The sequence below is a fragment of the Urocampus carinirostris genome, chromosome 6 (genome assembly GCF_059441175.1).
Source record: "Urocampus carinirostris isolate Australia breed hairy pipefish chromosome 6, RoL_Ucar_1.0, whole genome shotgun sequence".
NCBI lineage: Eukaryota > Metazoa > Chordata > Actinopteri > Syngnathiformes > Syngnathidae > Urocampus > Urocampus carinirostris.
Window position 1 is genome coordinate 9,692,631 of NC_142354.1, and position 15,329 is coordinate 9,707,959.

At 37.6% G+C, this 15,329-nt stretch overlaps 1 protein-coding gene across 1 annotated transcript in view; it reads right to left on the minus strand.

Moving 5' to 3' along the window:
• Positions 1-3,911, minus strand: part of mdfi (MyoD family inhibitor) — a 52,578-nt gene extending 48,667 nt beyond the window's left edge. The window contains exons 1-2 of the mRNA XM_088337787.1: positions 3,621-3,911; positions 172-396 (exon numbers count right to left, since the gene is read on the minus strand). Of these exons, the coding sequence (XP_088193913.1) occupies positions 172-310 (139 nt within the window). The 5' untranslated portion in view covers positions 311-396; positions 3,621-3,911. The remainder of the gene's footprint in view (positions 1-171; positions 397-3,620) is intronic.
• Between the last annotated feature and the right edge of the window lie 11,418 nt (positions 3,912-15,329).

A 15,329-nucleotide genomic window follows, 5' to 3' on the forward strand; every position in this document is an offset into this window, starting at 1 on the left:
AAAGTCCACAAAGCAGAAATTTGACCTTGAAATCTTGGAACTGTGAAGCAGATGTGCTAACACGATGCGTGAGGTTTACATTTGCAGAAAAATCTGCTTCTGGTCAAACTTCTAATACTTTGAGTCCCTCGCAATAAATACTTTCATGTTTCACGCAGCTCCCGAGCTTACCTCTACTTGTGGACGGGATCAAGGTGCTATTTTCGATCTCCACGGTAGCGTTGACGTGGTAAAGCTGGAGGGGGGCCGCGGGGTCCCCGGAGTCCGGCGGCTCAGGGGAGATGGGGGGCGAACGCCTCCCCTCATCCATGGGCGGAGGCCTGGCGCCGGTCCGAGAAGGTGGAGCGGCCCGGAAGGCGGAGGGGTCCGGGGGGGCGGAGGGGCCCGGGAGCTAGCCTGACGGGAAGCCAGAGTCGAACGTATCACGGTGGGGAAAATGAGCACCAGAAGAATAACAGGAATCATGTTTTATTGTGAGAAGTGCTTCAGGGTGGGAGGTTGAATCATTTTCACCAGCGTGTTTTTTCTTGAGGTAGAAACGACGGCAAATAGCAGTATACTTATACCAAAACTTTTATTTTTGTAAGGGTTGATATGTGAGAGCGCTGAATCAATGGAAATACCAGAAATTTATTAAAGGATGAAATCTGCAATAAACGATTAATTGTAATGAAATGTACTGTAAATACTGCAAAGGATGAAGAAAGTACTGAAAATAATTGGAATTTTTTTTTAAGTAATAAATCATCCTTTAAAGTATAAAGAAGGACTAGAAATCACAGCAAAGTAAGGAAAGAGTGAAAAAGTACTGCAGAAAATGAAAAAGTGTTGAAAAGTACTGGAAGGAACGAAAAAGTAACTAAATCATCCTGAAAAGTACAAAAGATTCTAAAAATAGAACTGATAAGCACTGCAAAGTATAGAATAGTGTGAAAAATACTTAAAATACTGTAAATATAAATGGTCTATGTTAAGAATGAAGAAACTATTGAAAAGTTCTAGAAAGAATGAAAAATGCCTAAATAATCCTGAAGAGTATGACTAAAATGCTAAAAATGCTAAACAATGCTAACAGAAAAGTGATACGCACTGCAAAATATGGAAATGTATGAATAAATCCTGAAAATACAGCAAAGAACAAAATATTATAAGTACCAGAAACAGTGAAAAAGTACTTAAATCATCCTGAAAAGTATGAATAAAATCCTAAAAATAGAAAAGTGATAAGCACTGCTAAGTATAGAAAACTATGAAAAAATACTGAAAATACTGCAAAGAATTAAGAAAATATTAAACAATATTAGAAAGAATTTTTTAAAAAGTACTTAAATCATCCTGAAAAGTATGAATAAAATGCTAAAAACAGAACTGATAAGCACTGCAAATTATGGAAAAGTATTATAAAATAATGCAAAGAATTAGGAGAGTATTGAGCAGTATTAGAAAGAATTAAAAGAAGTAGCTGAATAATCTTGAAAAGTATGAATAAAAGGCTAAAAACAGAACTGATAATCACTGCCAAGTACTGAAAATGTATGAAAAGATCCTGTAAATACTGCAAAGAATCAAGAAAGTATTGAACAGTACTAGAAAGAATAAAAAAGTAGCTAAACCATCCTGAAAAGTATGAACAAAAGGCTCAAAACAGAGAACTGATAAATACTGCAAAGTATAGAAAAGTATGGAAACATACTGAGAAGAGTGAAGAAAGTATTAAACAGTACTAGAAATAATTTTGAAAAGTACTTAAATCATCCTGAAAAGTATGAATACAATCTTTAAAATAGGAAAGTGATAAACACTGCAAAGTATAGAAAAGTATGGAAAAATACTGAAAATACTGAGAAGAATGAAGAAAGTATTAAACAGTACAAGAAATAATTTAAAAAAGTACTTTAATCATCCTGAAAAGTGTGAATAAAATGCTAAAAACAGAACTGATAAGCACTGCAAAGGATGAAGAAAGTATTGAACAGTATTTAGAAATATTTTTTTAAAAAAAGTAGCTATATCATCCTGAAATTTAGGAATACAATGCTAAAAACAGAACTGATAAGCACTGCCAAGTACTGAAAATGTATGAAAAGATCCTGTAAAAACTGCAAAGAATCAAGAAAGTATTGAACAGTACTGGAAAGAATTAGAAGAAGTAGCTAAATCATCCTGAAAAGTATGAACAAAAGGCTCAAAACAGATAACAGATAAGCACTGCTAAGTACTGAAAATACTGCAAAAGATGAACGCAATCCCAAACCCAACACCGCAGGAATGGAAGGCGAGAGCTTAAAGGTACAGTGTACAATATGTATTTCCTCCTAGTACAAAAAAAAACGTTCATTCAAATACTGAGTACTGGGCAAAAATACATAAATTACAATACCAACGTTAATTTTTAAATCATAGGTCAAGAAATGTGTACTTCCTTAACTTGCCGCCATGCTTGTCTGGCATCTTGCTGCTCGCTGTGCTCATTTGGCACAGGTTTTTGTTCGCATTAGACAACAGTGCAGATTAGTGGTCAAATATTACACACTGGGGCTTTAAACTGTGGATGTAAAAGTACTGCTAGAAAGTAACCAAGCTGGGATTCTAAAAAAATACCATTTCCTTTTGCTTGGATCTCACCTTTAAATACCTTGTGCTAAGAAGTGACTAAGAAAACCCTAAGGAAGCCTACATTGAACAAATATTAAAACGCATGAATCAGAACTGAGTAAACTTCAAATATAGTTGACTTGGCTCAGGATCAAATTAATAATCTAGTTTTGGAGGACAAATACTTCACGAGTTGAACTACTAGTGTTGCAATTGTAAATGAGCTGTTGTGTACTTGTTTTAATTACAGTTAGAATACTGAAAATTGAGTTATCAGAAATAATATTGAAATATATGGCTGGAGAATTAACTAAAGACGACAAATATGGAAGATGAGAGCGTAAGCAACTGAACTATGAGGAATGGCGAAGAGAAATGATGTTTGTTTCAAATATAGTCACAAAATACTGAAAAGAGTGAACTAAAATTTTCTAGGACTTATAAATGAAAGTTATAGCGGAATATTTATTGAGTTGATTAACTATATGTTAAAACGTCAAATTTAGAATACCGGTACATTTGAAAGTTGAAGAAAGGCAGTAAGTCACAAGGTGTCAAGCGTGAGTCAGACATCACATCACGTGGTCTTTTCAAAATAAATGCTGCATATTTCCCGATTCAATATTTTATCAAACTCTCATTTTTTGAATTCACATTACAAGTTTCATTAAAACTTTGAAGTTCTAACTTTTATCAAATAAAAATTGACGCTTATAAAATCCCTTATTCTGTTTTCATGAATCCGAAAGAAATCACAATTCAATCACGTGTTTTTGGCGAACACGCGCCTCTCCGCCAGCTGTGCGCGCGCTCCCGCGGTTCCCCTCGCTAACCTACCTTGACGATTTTCCTTTTTTAAATGAACTTTGCCACCAAAATTCACATTAAACCTTTTCAATGTGCAGGGGGCACCAAGGTCTTTGTAATATGTCTAGAAGTTTCGATTCCAGTGTAAAAAGAGACGTTTAAAAAGTTCCGCGCAGAAAATGATTGATCGTTTTGAGAAAGTTTGTGTTGATTCTCACCTTTTGTGCAAAAGTCCGGCAAATTCTCCAATGTTTTTGTTAATTCATCGTTTCCCCCTCCAGGTGGACTTCCTGCCCCCCTCCACTTTTTGGATTCTTTACCGATTTTGATCCAGCGCACGTCGGGTACGTGCGCAGCACACCCCCCGAGAAAAAAATAACTTGTCAGTGCATTATCTCCAAAGTTTGTTCGACTCGCCTCTCGATCGTCCTCCAGATGTTTTTTTGGGCTGGGGAGACAAAAAAAGTTGCGGGGACTGCAGCTTTTCCTTCTCTCACGCAAGTTAAAAAAAGTCGGAGTTAAGACGTGACTGCTGCGTTCATGTTCCCGGGAAACTTCAGTGACGGTGCTTCCTCTTGTCGTGCTGCGTTCGTGTTCACAGGAAAATAAAGTGTTGGTGCTTCCTTCAGGCTGTGATGTAATTATTAGTTAGGAAACAGACAGCCAGCTCAGCAAATTGTCAGGCCGGTTGCACAAGTTCTTTTCTTTTGCCTTTTTTTTTGTTTCAAAAATGAAACTGCAAAAATTTCAGGCATGTTTCTTCTTGGGACATAAGAGGTCGCAGGTTCGATTCCCGGCTCCTCCGTGTTAAATGTCAAAGTGTCCTTGGGCAAGACATTTAACCCCCACAATGTCTCCGATATGCAGGTATGCATCTTGCATGGCTGACACCGCTATCAGTGTGTGAGAGAATGGGTAAGTGTGAAGTGTATTGTAAAGTGCTTTGGAGGTCCTCAGTGACTGTCACGATTACCGATATGCACCACCTGTGCCCGCTCCTTTGGCGCCAACTGCCTCCTTTCCGTCCCCTTTTGTCAGTCCGTCTGCGAACCTAAGTTAGCACTAGGCAAGCCTTTTTCGACCCTGACTCCCACCTGTTTTTTGCTCCCGTCTGTCCCCCGGCTTCCACCCGTTTTTGATCCTGACCACGTCTGCTCTCCTGTCCTGACATACGACCCCTTTTGGATTCCGACCACGTTTGCTCTCCTATCCCGGCTATCGACCTGTTTTTCCGTCCTTGACACCGCCATCGCTCGCTATGGAAGATCCACTTCCGTGTTCAGATCACAAACTGTGTACGAGAGCGACTTGCTTCCCACGCCTAGCCAACTCCGGATCGTGGGCGCAGCCCTTCCTCTTTCCTTCAATAAAACTTGCGGTAAACGCTACGCAATTGGGTCCTGTTTCCATTCTGGTTCTGACAGGGACTGGTTATAAAGCTGTATAAATGCAGTCCATTTACCATTTGTAAAGCCTTGTTAAGTTAATATCATTTAACTTTCTTTATTTCACTCTTAAATAGAAATGAGTGCTTGCACTATATAAGGGCTGCAAACAAAGAGTATTTTCATAATCGATTAATATGTCGATTATTTTTCCAATGAATCGAATTTCTTAAAAGCATTTTTAATTTTCCTGCCCTTACTCAAATATTGAAGTCATGGACGGATAGAACTATAGTGCACAAAACATCCTATTGTAATATAAGACTATAAACCAGTGTTTTTCAAGTCTTTTTGAACCAAGGTACACTTTTATTTCTAAAAAAGTTCCGAGGCACACCGTCGGTCGAAAATGTTTGAAAAAGGAAGTGATGTCAAATTATTCACTGTACTACTTCATAAGCAGATAATTAGTATATAAAAAGAAAATAATACATGAAATAAAAAAGAATGATGTGCTTTATTTATGTTTTTATTTTTGACAGTGCAATCTTAAATCGCTTTTTTAAACAAGTTAAGTTATTAAATGTAATGTACTACCTCAAGAGCAAATAATTAGTAAATAAAAAATGAATTCAAATCTACTGCCACCTACTGATATGGATGACTATTGCAGTTGTTCGTCTGAAGATAGCAAAATACTGAATAATGGCCTGATTTTTTGGGAAAGATATAATTGGGCAAATTCCAGCGGCACACTAGACAAGGCCTCACAGCACACTAGTGTGCCCTGGCACACTGGTTTAAAAACACTGCTATTTATTATAATATAAAACAACTAAAAAAAATGATAAAAGTGTTTGTCAACGAACTTGACAAATGAACAAAAATACACACAAATATATGCTATACACCTACAAATATGTAAGATACTCTTTTCCCACCACCTCATCCAAATATCATATCCAACAAAAAATAATGAGCAATAGATTTAATTTTATGTGTAGTAAAGTGTTTTATTCTGAAAATTTATATAAAAAACGTAAACCCACTTTTCAAAATTTTGCCCACAGAAATGGGTTGAATATGTTATACATTCCCAATATGAAAATTACATATCATATAGTTAAGAATCTGCCCCTTGTGTAGAGTCAAACGTAGCGTTATTATTTTATTTTCTTTTACTCTATTATTTAACTCTACTTTTCTAACCCTAACCCTAGACCTAACCCTAACCCTAACCCTAACCCTAACCCTAACCAAAGCCAGGGTATATTATAGTGTCTGGATTTTGGGCTTAAGGCTAGTCTAGAGCTAAGGTAAAAGCTATGATAAGGTTAGGGGTTTAGGTTTTGTGTCGAGATTTTTGACTGAGCTTTGGGTTTTATAATGCAGGCGTTAAATCCTTAAATCTTGGGTTTTAGGGTTTCAGGGTTTTTAAACTAGGGTTTTGCATTGCTTTCGGTGTTTTAAAGTGTGGGTTCAAATATATCCAAGGATACATATTAGGGTTTTACATCACCTCTAGGGTCTTAGAATAGGGTTCATAGTGCTTAAAATTGTTTCAAACAAGGGCTTTATGTGGCTTGAGGGCTTTCAAATATGATTTTGACCTCGTTTTAAAGTAGGGTTTCAAACTCCTTCTAAGGTTACATTTCAGGGCTTTAAATCGCTTCAAGGGTCACAAAGTGTTTTTTCAAACTCGCCCTGGGGTTTTAAATTTAAGATAAACATTGCTTTTAGGGTTTTAAACTTGGTCAATGGTCTCAAATTAGGGTTTTTACATTGCATTTAGGGTTTCAAAATCCTAGTATGGTTTAAAATAAGAGTTAATTTACTGGGGCAGTGTTGGAGCTAGGGTTAGGGTTTTGCTTGAAACTGGGGTAGTTGGTTACTGTCACCAGTAGCTCAACTGGTAAGCCTCCAGATTTATGTAGACAGCATGGTGGCTTCAAGCCTCACTGTTCTTTGGGGACTGGTATCAGAGCCATTCTTGTTTTAAAGTTATGGTTTTGAGTGGAGATAGAGTTAAATTTGAGTATGTAATCTTAAATACTGGTAGTTCAATTTGTAAAATACATCTATTACTTGCATGGGTATGTGGGTTCAATCCCCACTTTATTTCATCAACTTTTTGGGTCTAGGATTTTGAGTTTCAGGTTGGAGCTATGGTTTGGTTTTTAGTCAAGAGTTACAGTTTTTGCTATAACGAGGTTTTGAGCCATGCTTAGTTGGTCACTGTTGGAGCTATGGTAAGGATTTTTTTCCAAGCTAGTTCTAGGGTTTGGATTTTATCTAGGGTTATGGTTTTTGTTGGAGCTATAGTTAGAGTTACAGTTTTAGGTGAAAACTTAAACAGCACTGGTTGCTTAGATGGAAAGAAGATTAAGTTACTTCTAAAGTGTTATGGGTTGAACCTGTAGAGGAAATTTAGGTTTGAATTTTGGTTGTTGCAACTAAAATCCTAAACTTAGCTCCATTCCTAGAATGGAGAGAAATACTAGCATCTTATCATTTGAGGTAGAAATACAGTTGAGAACTCTAAGGGTTAGGGCTTTAACTATAGTTATGATTATGGCTGGACCTTATAATAATAATAATAATAAATTCCTTTGTATTGTCATTCTTTTGTAAGAACGAAATGTCGATACACCTGACCCGTTGTAGCGAGCCGATGCAGCCGCAGCCAACAGAGGGCGCCGCCATTTTACCAATGTTATAAGTCTTAGGTATGACTCGGCCGAGGCGCGAACCAGCGACCTCCCAGAGCTTCGGTGGTCATGTGTGAATACTTCTGGTTACCTAGATGGTAAGATACTTGTGTTACATTGATTCAGTTGTGGGTTCAATTCCTGGTGAAGGTGCTACTGTTAGGGTTACTCAAACAAAATCTTTTATTCTCAATGTACCATTTAGACTTGGGAGCCAACTCAAAACTCTGCAACTATAATTCTGTCATCGTACCGTTTGAGTCATAAGTGCGGTGGAATAGTCAAACCTAAACTCCAACCCTTACTCAAGCTCCAATCAAAACCATAAACCTAGTTTCAACCGAAACCGTATCCCAATGCTAAGACAAAAACCTAATCATAGCTCCAACAGTCATTGACTAACCATGGATCCAAACCTAGTGACAGGAAAAACCCTATCCCTAACTCCAACTAAAACCCTAGCTTCAACCAATAACAAACAGGATTAACTACGAAAATCCTGAACCCAATATAAGTACTGGCTTGACTGGGGATCAAACCTAGAACCCTGTGTAGGTAGCAGAGTCATTTTAGACGTCAAGCAACTCGTTCAGCTTCTAATGCTAACTAAAACTCCAATGCTAACTCGAGTTCCAACACCAAACTAAAACCCCAACCCTGTGTGGAAGACAGACATTTTAGCAGGGTTAGGGTTTTCAAAGTCAGGTTTTCAAACCCATTCTAGCGTTTCATGGTCTAAGGTGAACCAGACCGAGTCCTTGCACACCAAGAAGGCAAATATGGCAACGGGGTTCCACATTACTCACCTCAAAAGGTTTGTTTTTAATTGGGGGCGGCAGTAGCTCAGGAGGTACAGCGCTCGTTTTGGGGTCATGAAATTGCAGGTTCGATTCCTGCCTCCTCCATCTTTTATGTTGAAGTGTCCATGGGAAAGACAGTTAAACCTTAGTTCTCTCAATGAACAGGTAGGCGCCTTGCATGGCTGGCACTGTTAATGGTGTGTGTAAATGGGTAAGTTTGAAGCACATTGTGAAGGGCTCTTCATTAATTTGAAAAGTGCTATGTAGTTGCGAACAATTTACATTTATCATTTTTTTTATCATCGTACTACAAAATAATAATAATATCATAATTTTTTTTCAAGTGTTGTTTTGACAATGTTAAGATTTTTTAATGACAGCTGACAGATTGGCTTTCTTTCTATTTAAGCTCAGTGCTCTCACTCACCCAATACGTGGGTTTTGACTCTGTCCTGTTTCCTGTTGGTATTTCCGGTATTGTTCCCGTTTATTTTGTCCTGTTTAATATCGGTTTCCAGTTTCGTTCCCGTCTAGTTTATGCTGTTTATTTTCGATCCTGTTTCATTATCTATCCTGTCTGTCCCGTCCTGTCCGGTATCGACCCCATCGGTCCGATATCTGTTCGGGCAATTGTTATCGATCTCGTCGGTCTCTGGCTCCCTGTCGTTCCTCGCCAGACTGCTGCCTAACGTGCATGACTCCCCATTTCCTGTAAAATCAAAGGCCTGTGTGAGAAACGTCACGTATTTGGGTCCTGATCCAGTTCCGGTTCTTGACAAATATAAGCATAATTCACATTTTTGATGGTATTTTTTGCATATTTATATCCCAGAATGCAATGCTTTTTAATGTTGCCAATTCAGAGTTGATGTAAGGATGTGTAGATGTAAAATGTGCTTCCAATCAGTCACAAAGATGCTTTTGTTCTCCGGCTTTCTTTCTTTCTTTCTCCTCCTCCAAAACGCTGAGCAACATTGGCACGATGAATCAATCTTCCCTGTTTTTCGACACTCCCGAGCTTTTTTTTTAAGCGACTTTGGAAATCTTGACAAGAACCAAGAAGGTGCTTGGTGGAGTCCCACTTTGGCAGGAAAAAACAAACATTGTAAAAGTATTTTACTCTTTTTTTATTTTATTTTTATCATATGGATTTGCTTTTGAGTTTTGGGGAAGAAATATTCTGAAATCCATTTAATTGATTAGGTTTTATCTTCTCAGTTATTTTTGCGGCCTGACTGTATATTTATTAAGTGTTTTTAATGAATTAAGATGGGTGATTTTTTATTTTATTTTACGGCATAAATAATAAGTTGTGCTACACAGTTCATGTCATGGGAACCTGTCGTGGGTTCAAATCCAGCTCCAGACTTCCTGTGCGGAGTTTGTATGTTCTCCCCGTGCTTGCGTGGGTTTCCTCCGGGCACTCCGGTTTCCTCCCACGTTCCAAAAACATGCATTTCAGGTGAATTGGCCGGTCCAGATTGTCCCTAGGTGTGAATGAGCGAATGAGTTGTCTGTCCCTGTGTGCCCTGCGATTGGCTGGCAACCAGTTCAGGGTGTCCCCTGCCCACTGCCCGGAGATGGCTGGGATGGGCTCCAGCCCCCCCGCGACCCTAATGAGGATAAGCGGTACGGCTAATGAGATGAGATGAGATTTTTTATTTTATTTTACGGCATAAATAATAAGTTGCCCCCATTATTTTGCTTTTTTTAACTTTATATTTAAATGGATTTTGTTCAGTTATGTTTAGTATTCTACTATGTATTTAATGTTTTTTTTATAAAGGTCATGTTCTTATTTTACTGTATACTTGCTAAGGTGTTTAATAAAATAATTAATACATTAGTGTATTTGTTAATGAACTATATATAGCATTGAGGCAGCACAGCGGCGCAGTGTTTAGCGCATGTACGGCACAGTTTTGAGATCATGAGATCGAACCCTACTAACCCCTTTGTGCTTTTTCAAAATTTTCGACATACATCCTTGGTGTTTTTTTTTTTACATTTTTGACATACGAACTAACCCCTTACGCCTTTTTTGATCATTTTTGACTTTTTTGAAATTTTTGACGTACTAACCCCTTATATTTTTTTCAACTTTTTTGACACACTTAACCCCTTTTTGTGTTCATTTCAAAACATTCCACATACTTACCCTTTACGCCTTTTTTTCAACTATTTTGACAAATTAACCCATTTTGTCCATTTTTCGACATACTAACCCCCAGTGTTCTCGTTTGCCTGTGTCCCTGCAACCTAGACGCAACATTTTTGCTGGGGACGCATAGTGTCAAATCAACGTGCGTCCCTAGGATGCAACTTTTTTTTTACTCAAAATTGTCATTATTATCCAATTACTTTTTTTTTTTAACAAAGATTTACCGCACTCTAAACTTTTCGTCAGGCAGATCCGCCATTGTTGTTTTGGTCTCGCGGTTTGAGTTTTCGTCTCGGCAAATGAGATCTCAATGCTTCGAGATTATGTCATTGTTGTGGAGCTTGTCGTCGAGGGAAGGTGAAGGCTAAGTACGCCTCAGAAAAAACAGTTAGTATTAGGTGAAAATCAACACAAAATTGGTAATTTCTTAAGTGTCAATAATAAGTCGAAACATAATGCAGAAACTGATAACAACAGCAATAATTCCGGCACGAAAAAACGGCGGAGAAATTCTTCGGAAGATCGCGGAGGCAGGAAAACACGTGTGTTGAAGCGAATGATTCGACGATAGAAAATAAACAAAAGAATACTCCTAGCAAGAAAAGGACTTTTATGCCAAAATGGTCTACATTATATTCCTGGTTACGCTCTGAGGAGGATGATAATGGATTAGACCTTGAGAAGGCATTACAACTGTGATGGGACAGCAAACCACTAAGAATATATTAACTGAAAAATCTGCTTTGTATTACCAATTAACTGATGATTAAAACTGCATGAATATATAGATTAATATTTCAGCAATATTATTTTGTATAATGTACAATATTGTGAACTGAAAAATCTAAAGTGATAACTGCTTTGTATTACCAATTAACTGTGATGATTAAAACTGAATGAAAAAATAGATTAATAAAATTATTTCAGCAATATTTTTTTGTATAATGTACAATATTGTTGTGAACTGAAAAATCTTGAAGTGATAACTGATTTATATTACCAATAAACTGTGATGATTAAAACTGAATGAATATATAGATTTATATTATATATTTGTCGCCGAATTAAATTTTCAACCCCGATAACACTAAATTTTGGGGACCCATAGATCTCTGTTGGGACCCATAGATTTTTGAGCATGCGAGTCCCATCACTTTTCAGATGTAAAATGAACTCTGAACCCCTTTGTGTTTTTTCCAAATTTTCAAAATACTAACCCCTTTGTGTTTTTTTTACATTTTTGACATACGAACTAACCCCTTATGTCTTTTTTAATCATTTTTGACATTTTTGAAATTTTCGACATATTAACTAACCCCTTATATCTTTTTCGACTTTTTTTTAACATACTTAACCCCTTTTTGTCTTTATTTAAAAAATATTGACATACTAACCCCTTACGCCTTTTTTTCAACAAATTAACCTATTTTGTCCATTTTTCGATATTTTCGACATACTAAACCCTTTGTGTTTTTGTGACTATTTTGACAATTTAACCCCTTTGTGTTTTATTTTTACATTTTCGACATACCAACCCCTTATGCCTTTTTTCAACTATTTCGACATACTAACCCCATTGCGTTATTTTTTTATATTTTCGACATGCTAACCCCCGACGCCTTTTTTCAACATTTTTGACATTTTTGAATTTCCGACATACCTTTTTTTCCCCGACTTTTCGACGTACTTAGGCCCTTTCTTTATTGTTTCAACAATTTTGACATACTAACCACTCGTGACTTTTTCAGTCATTTTTCACTTACTAACCAATTTGTGTTTTTGTGACTATTTTTACATACTTACCTCTTTATTTTTTAAATTTTCAACATTTTAACCCCTTAAACCTTTATTCCCAAATTTTCGACATACTATCCCTTTATGTCTTTTTCAACATTTTCGACACACTAACCCCTGAGTTTAATGGGACATTTTTCACATACTAACCATTTTTTTCGACATTTTCAACATTCCAACACCTTTATTCTTTTTTGGACATTTTTGACATACTTCCTAACCCCTTTGTGTTTTTTTTCCAACGTTTTCAACATACAAACCCTGATGTATTTTTTCTGACATTTTCGACACACTAACCCCTTTCGTGATTTATTCAACAATTTTATCATACTTACCCCTTATTTCTTATTTTCAACATAGTAACCCTTTTGTGATCGTTTCAAAATTTTGAGATATAAACCCTTTCAAGGTTAAAACTTGAGATTGTAGTAGAAAGAAGACAAGAACACACTCTGAGTCGGAAACGTTTTGATAGCCCCTTCCATCAGGGGTACGTGCTTCCAGTATCGGCTCGAAGAAGAGCACACTATTCCTTTTTCACAATGTTGGAATAATACAACATGTCAATAAAGCGATGGCTAGCAATGTGAAAAGCAATGTCAAAATCAATGACGTAAACATTGTGATCATTCCTTGAAATATTAAATCTGGAAAAAAGGGACTCAAACCAGGAATTTCCAGGCTCCGGGGTGTGAGTCTTTAATGATTGCATTCTTAAGATAATTCATTCCGTGTATGGCATCTTTCATTTGGGTGCTGTTAGTGTTGTCGGGAACATAAGTGCAGCACGAATCTTCTTATCATAGCACAAACCCCTTGTTTCTGCCGTCATTCGGTCTAGTGCTAGTCCGTTTTGGGGTACTATACTTTGTTATTTTGGAGTTATTCTGTTTCAAGGGAGGCGTTAAAAAACTCTGGAATTTGTAGTCTAAAGTTTCTAGACATCACATGTTTTTAGCAACTCCCAATGGAAATAAAAGGGAAAGCATAACCTGTGATCTATCTAGTGATCTCAAGAACCAAGAAGAAATCTGAAGAATGGAGAGCGTTTTCCATTTGGGCCCCGGTGCTGTGGAATGCTCTTCCCCCTGAGATTCAATCTGCAACCTCAGTGGGAATGTTTAAATCTAAGCTTAAAACACACTTATATTCTATAGCATATGAATAACCTATATTTTATGTTGACAATATCTGTGTGATATTTGCTCTCATGTGGGTTTTAGGTCAGGGGATGGTGTCATAACAGTCTATAGTTTGCAATAGTCTGTAGTCTGTGCAGCCCTTTGAGACTCTTTGTGATTAAGGGCCAAACAAATAAACATGACTTGACTTGATCTCAGTGAGCGGTGTTTGAACACCTTGGGTACATCAATTCCATATACCGAATCAGGCGCTATAAATTTGAGTAAATCCCCTTTTGCTACGGCTTTGTGTCGTATGCTTCTCGTAAATCCGATTTGAAATGTGGTTGGCTGTTAAGACATATGTATGGTTGATTATCGTGACGGGGGTGCATATTCCTGAAGTATAAGATGGATAGATGTATAGAAGGATGTCTAGATGGATAGATAGATGGATAGATAGATAGATATTTTATTCTTCCCCGTAGGGAAATTCACACTTCCAGCAGTATCCTTGTGTTGAAAAATAAAATAATAAGATAAAGATATAGAATACAAAAATACCCAAAATAACATTTTGCTATAGAGTATTTAAATAGTGCTACGGAAAATACACACTGTAATGATAAAAGGGTAATATGCAAATGTGGGGGTGGGGTTTAATGTGGGCTTTTACTCCCCAAGGTGGAGTTAAAGAGCCTCATGGCATGAGGAAGAAATGATCTCCTCAGTCTCTCCGTGGAACAATACTGTGACAGCAGTCTGTTGCTGAAGACGAGTATTGTTTCCACCCATCTAATACAATATGTTTTGTCTCTAACTTCTTTTCGTCGAACGTTGTTTCATTACATCTTTGATTATCTACTCTTCCTAGCTCAACTCTCATACCTTTGAAATGACCACAAACAGGGAGATGCCATGCTTCGCCCATGTTGTTTGTGTATGGAATTCATCATGGTGAAAATTGTAGCGAGTAAGCTAATGTGCTACTCGGAAGTGGGCAGTGGTTAGTGATCTGCTGATATTTCGTCACCTTGCGTGGACCGTATGATTCTTAATGCATCATTTCTAGCCATGGCTGTAACATATATATGTGGTTGTGAGACAGAAGCAGGCATGTTGGAGCATACAAAACAGATTATTTTTCTTAGCAACTCATTTAGCATATCCATATCATGTCAATGGAATCCATGGAAGTAAATGGAAGGAGACCAAGAGGAAGGCCGCGATTGACGTGGATGGATGGTGTTATGAGTGCAGTGCAGGAAAGAGGTCTAAATCTAGTGGAAGCTAGAACTCTTGTTGGTGATAGGAATAATTGTGAAAGGATAGTGGGATGTTTGGATGTGTTCTAAGGGATGTGCAGGGCACCGGTATGATGCGGCAGGGGTAAACCAGCGAAAGCTGTCGGGCCCTGCTGTTGAACAGAAGAGTGTTTGTGTCATCCTGTCCCGTTTCATCTGGAGGGACGAAAGCATGACCGACTTTGGTGCCGAGATGCCCAACTTGTTCGGGTGTTTGGGCATTTGGGTTGGCCATGGTCAAAACATTTTTGTGTGTTTTTTTTCTGTTTTTCTTTTCTTGAGTATTGTATGTCTTTTTCTTGCTGTCAGTCACCCGTATACATTCGTTTACTCACCGGCCCAGCTCAGAACAGAAAGCCAAACCGAGTCTGACGTCCCCGCTATGAGCTTTAGCTCACCTGTGGAAGAAGCTAAACTATGGTATGATATCACCTTTTAAACCTGGATGTGCGCATTTTGCCCCAGGTTTAGCTTACAAAGTTTTGTTTTGATGGGTTTGGTGTTGAACAACAACCTGTCAAATGGGATGAAATAGCAAAGAGTCTCACACACATTTTTGCACACATAGTGTATAACGTAGAGGATACAGGAAGCGGTTACAAGCAAATTTTATTCGGCCTGTTAAAAACATGAATTTCATGGACTGCTGTGTTT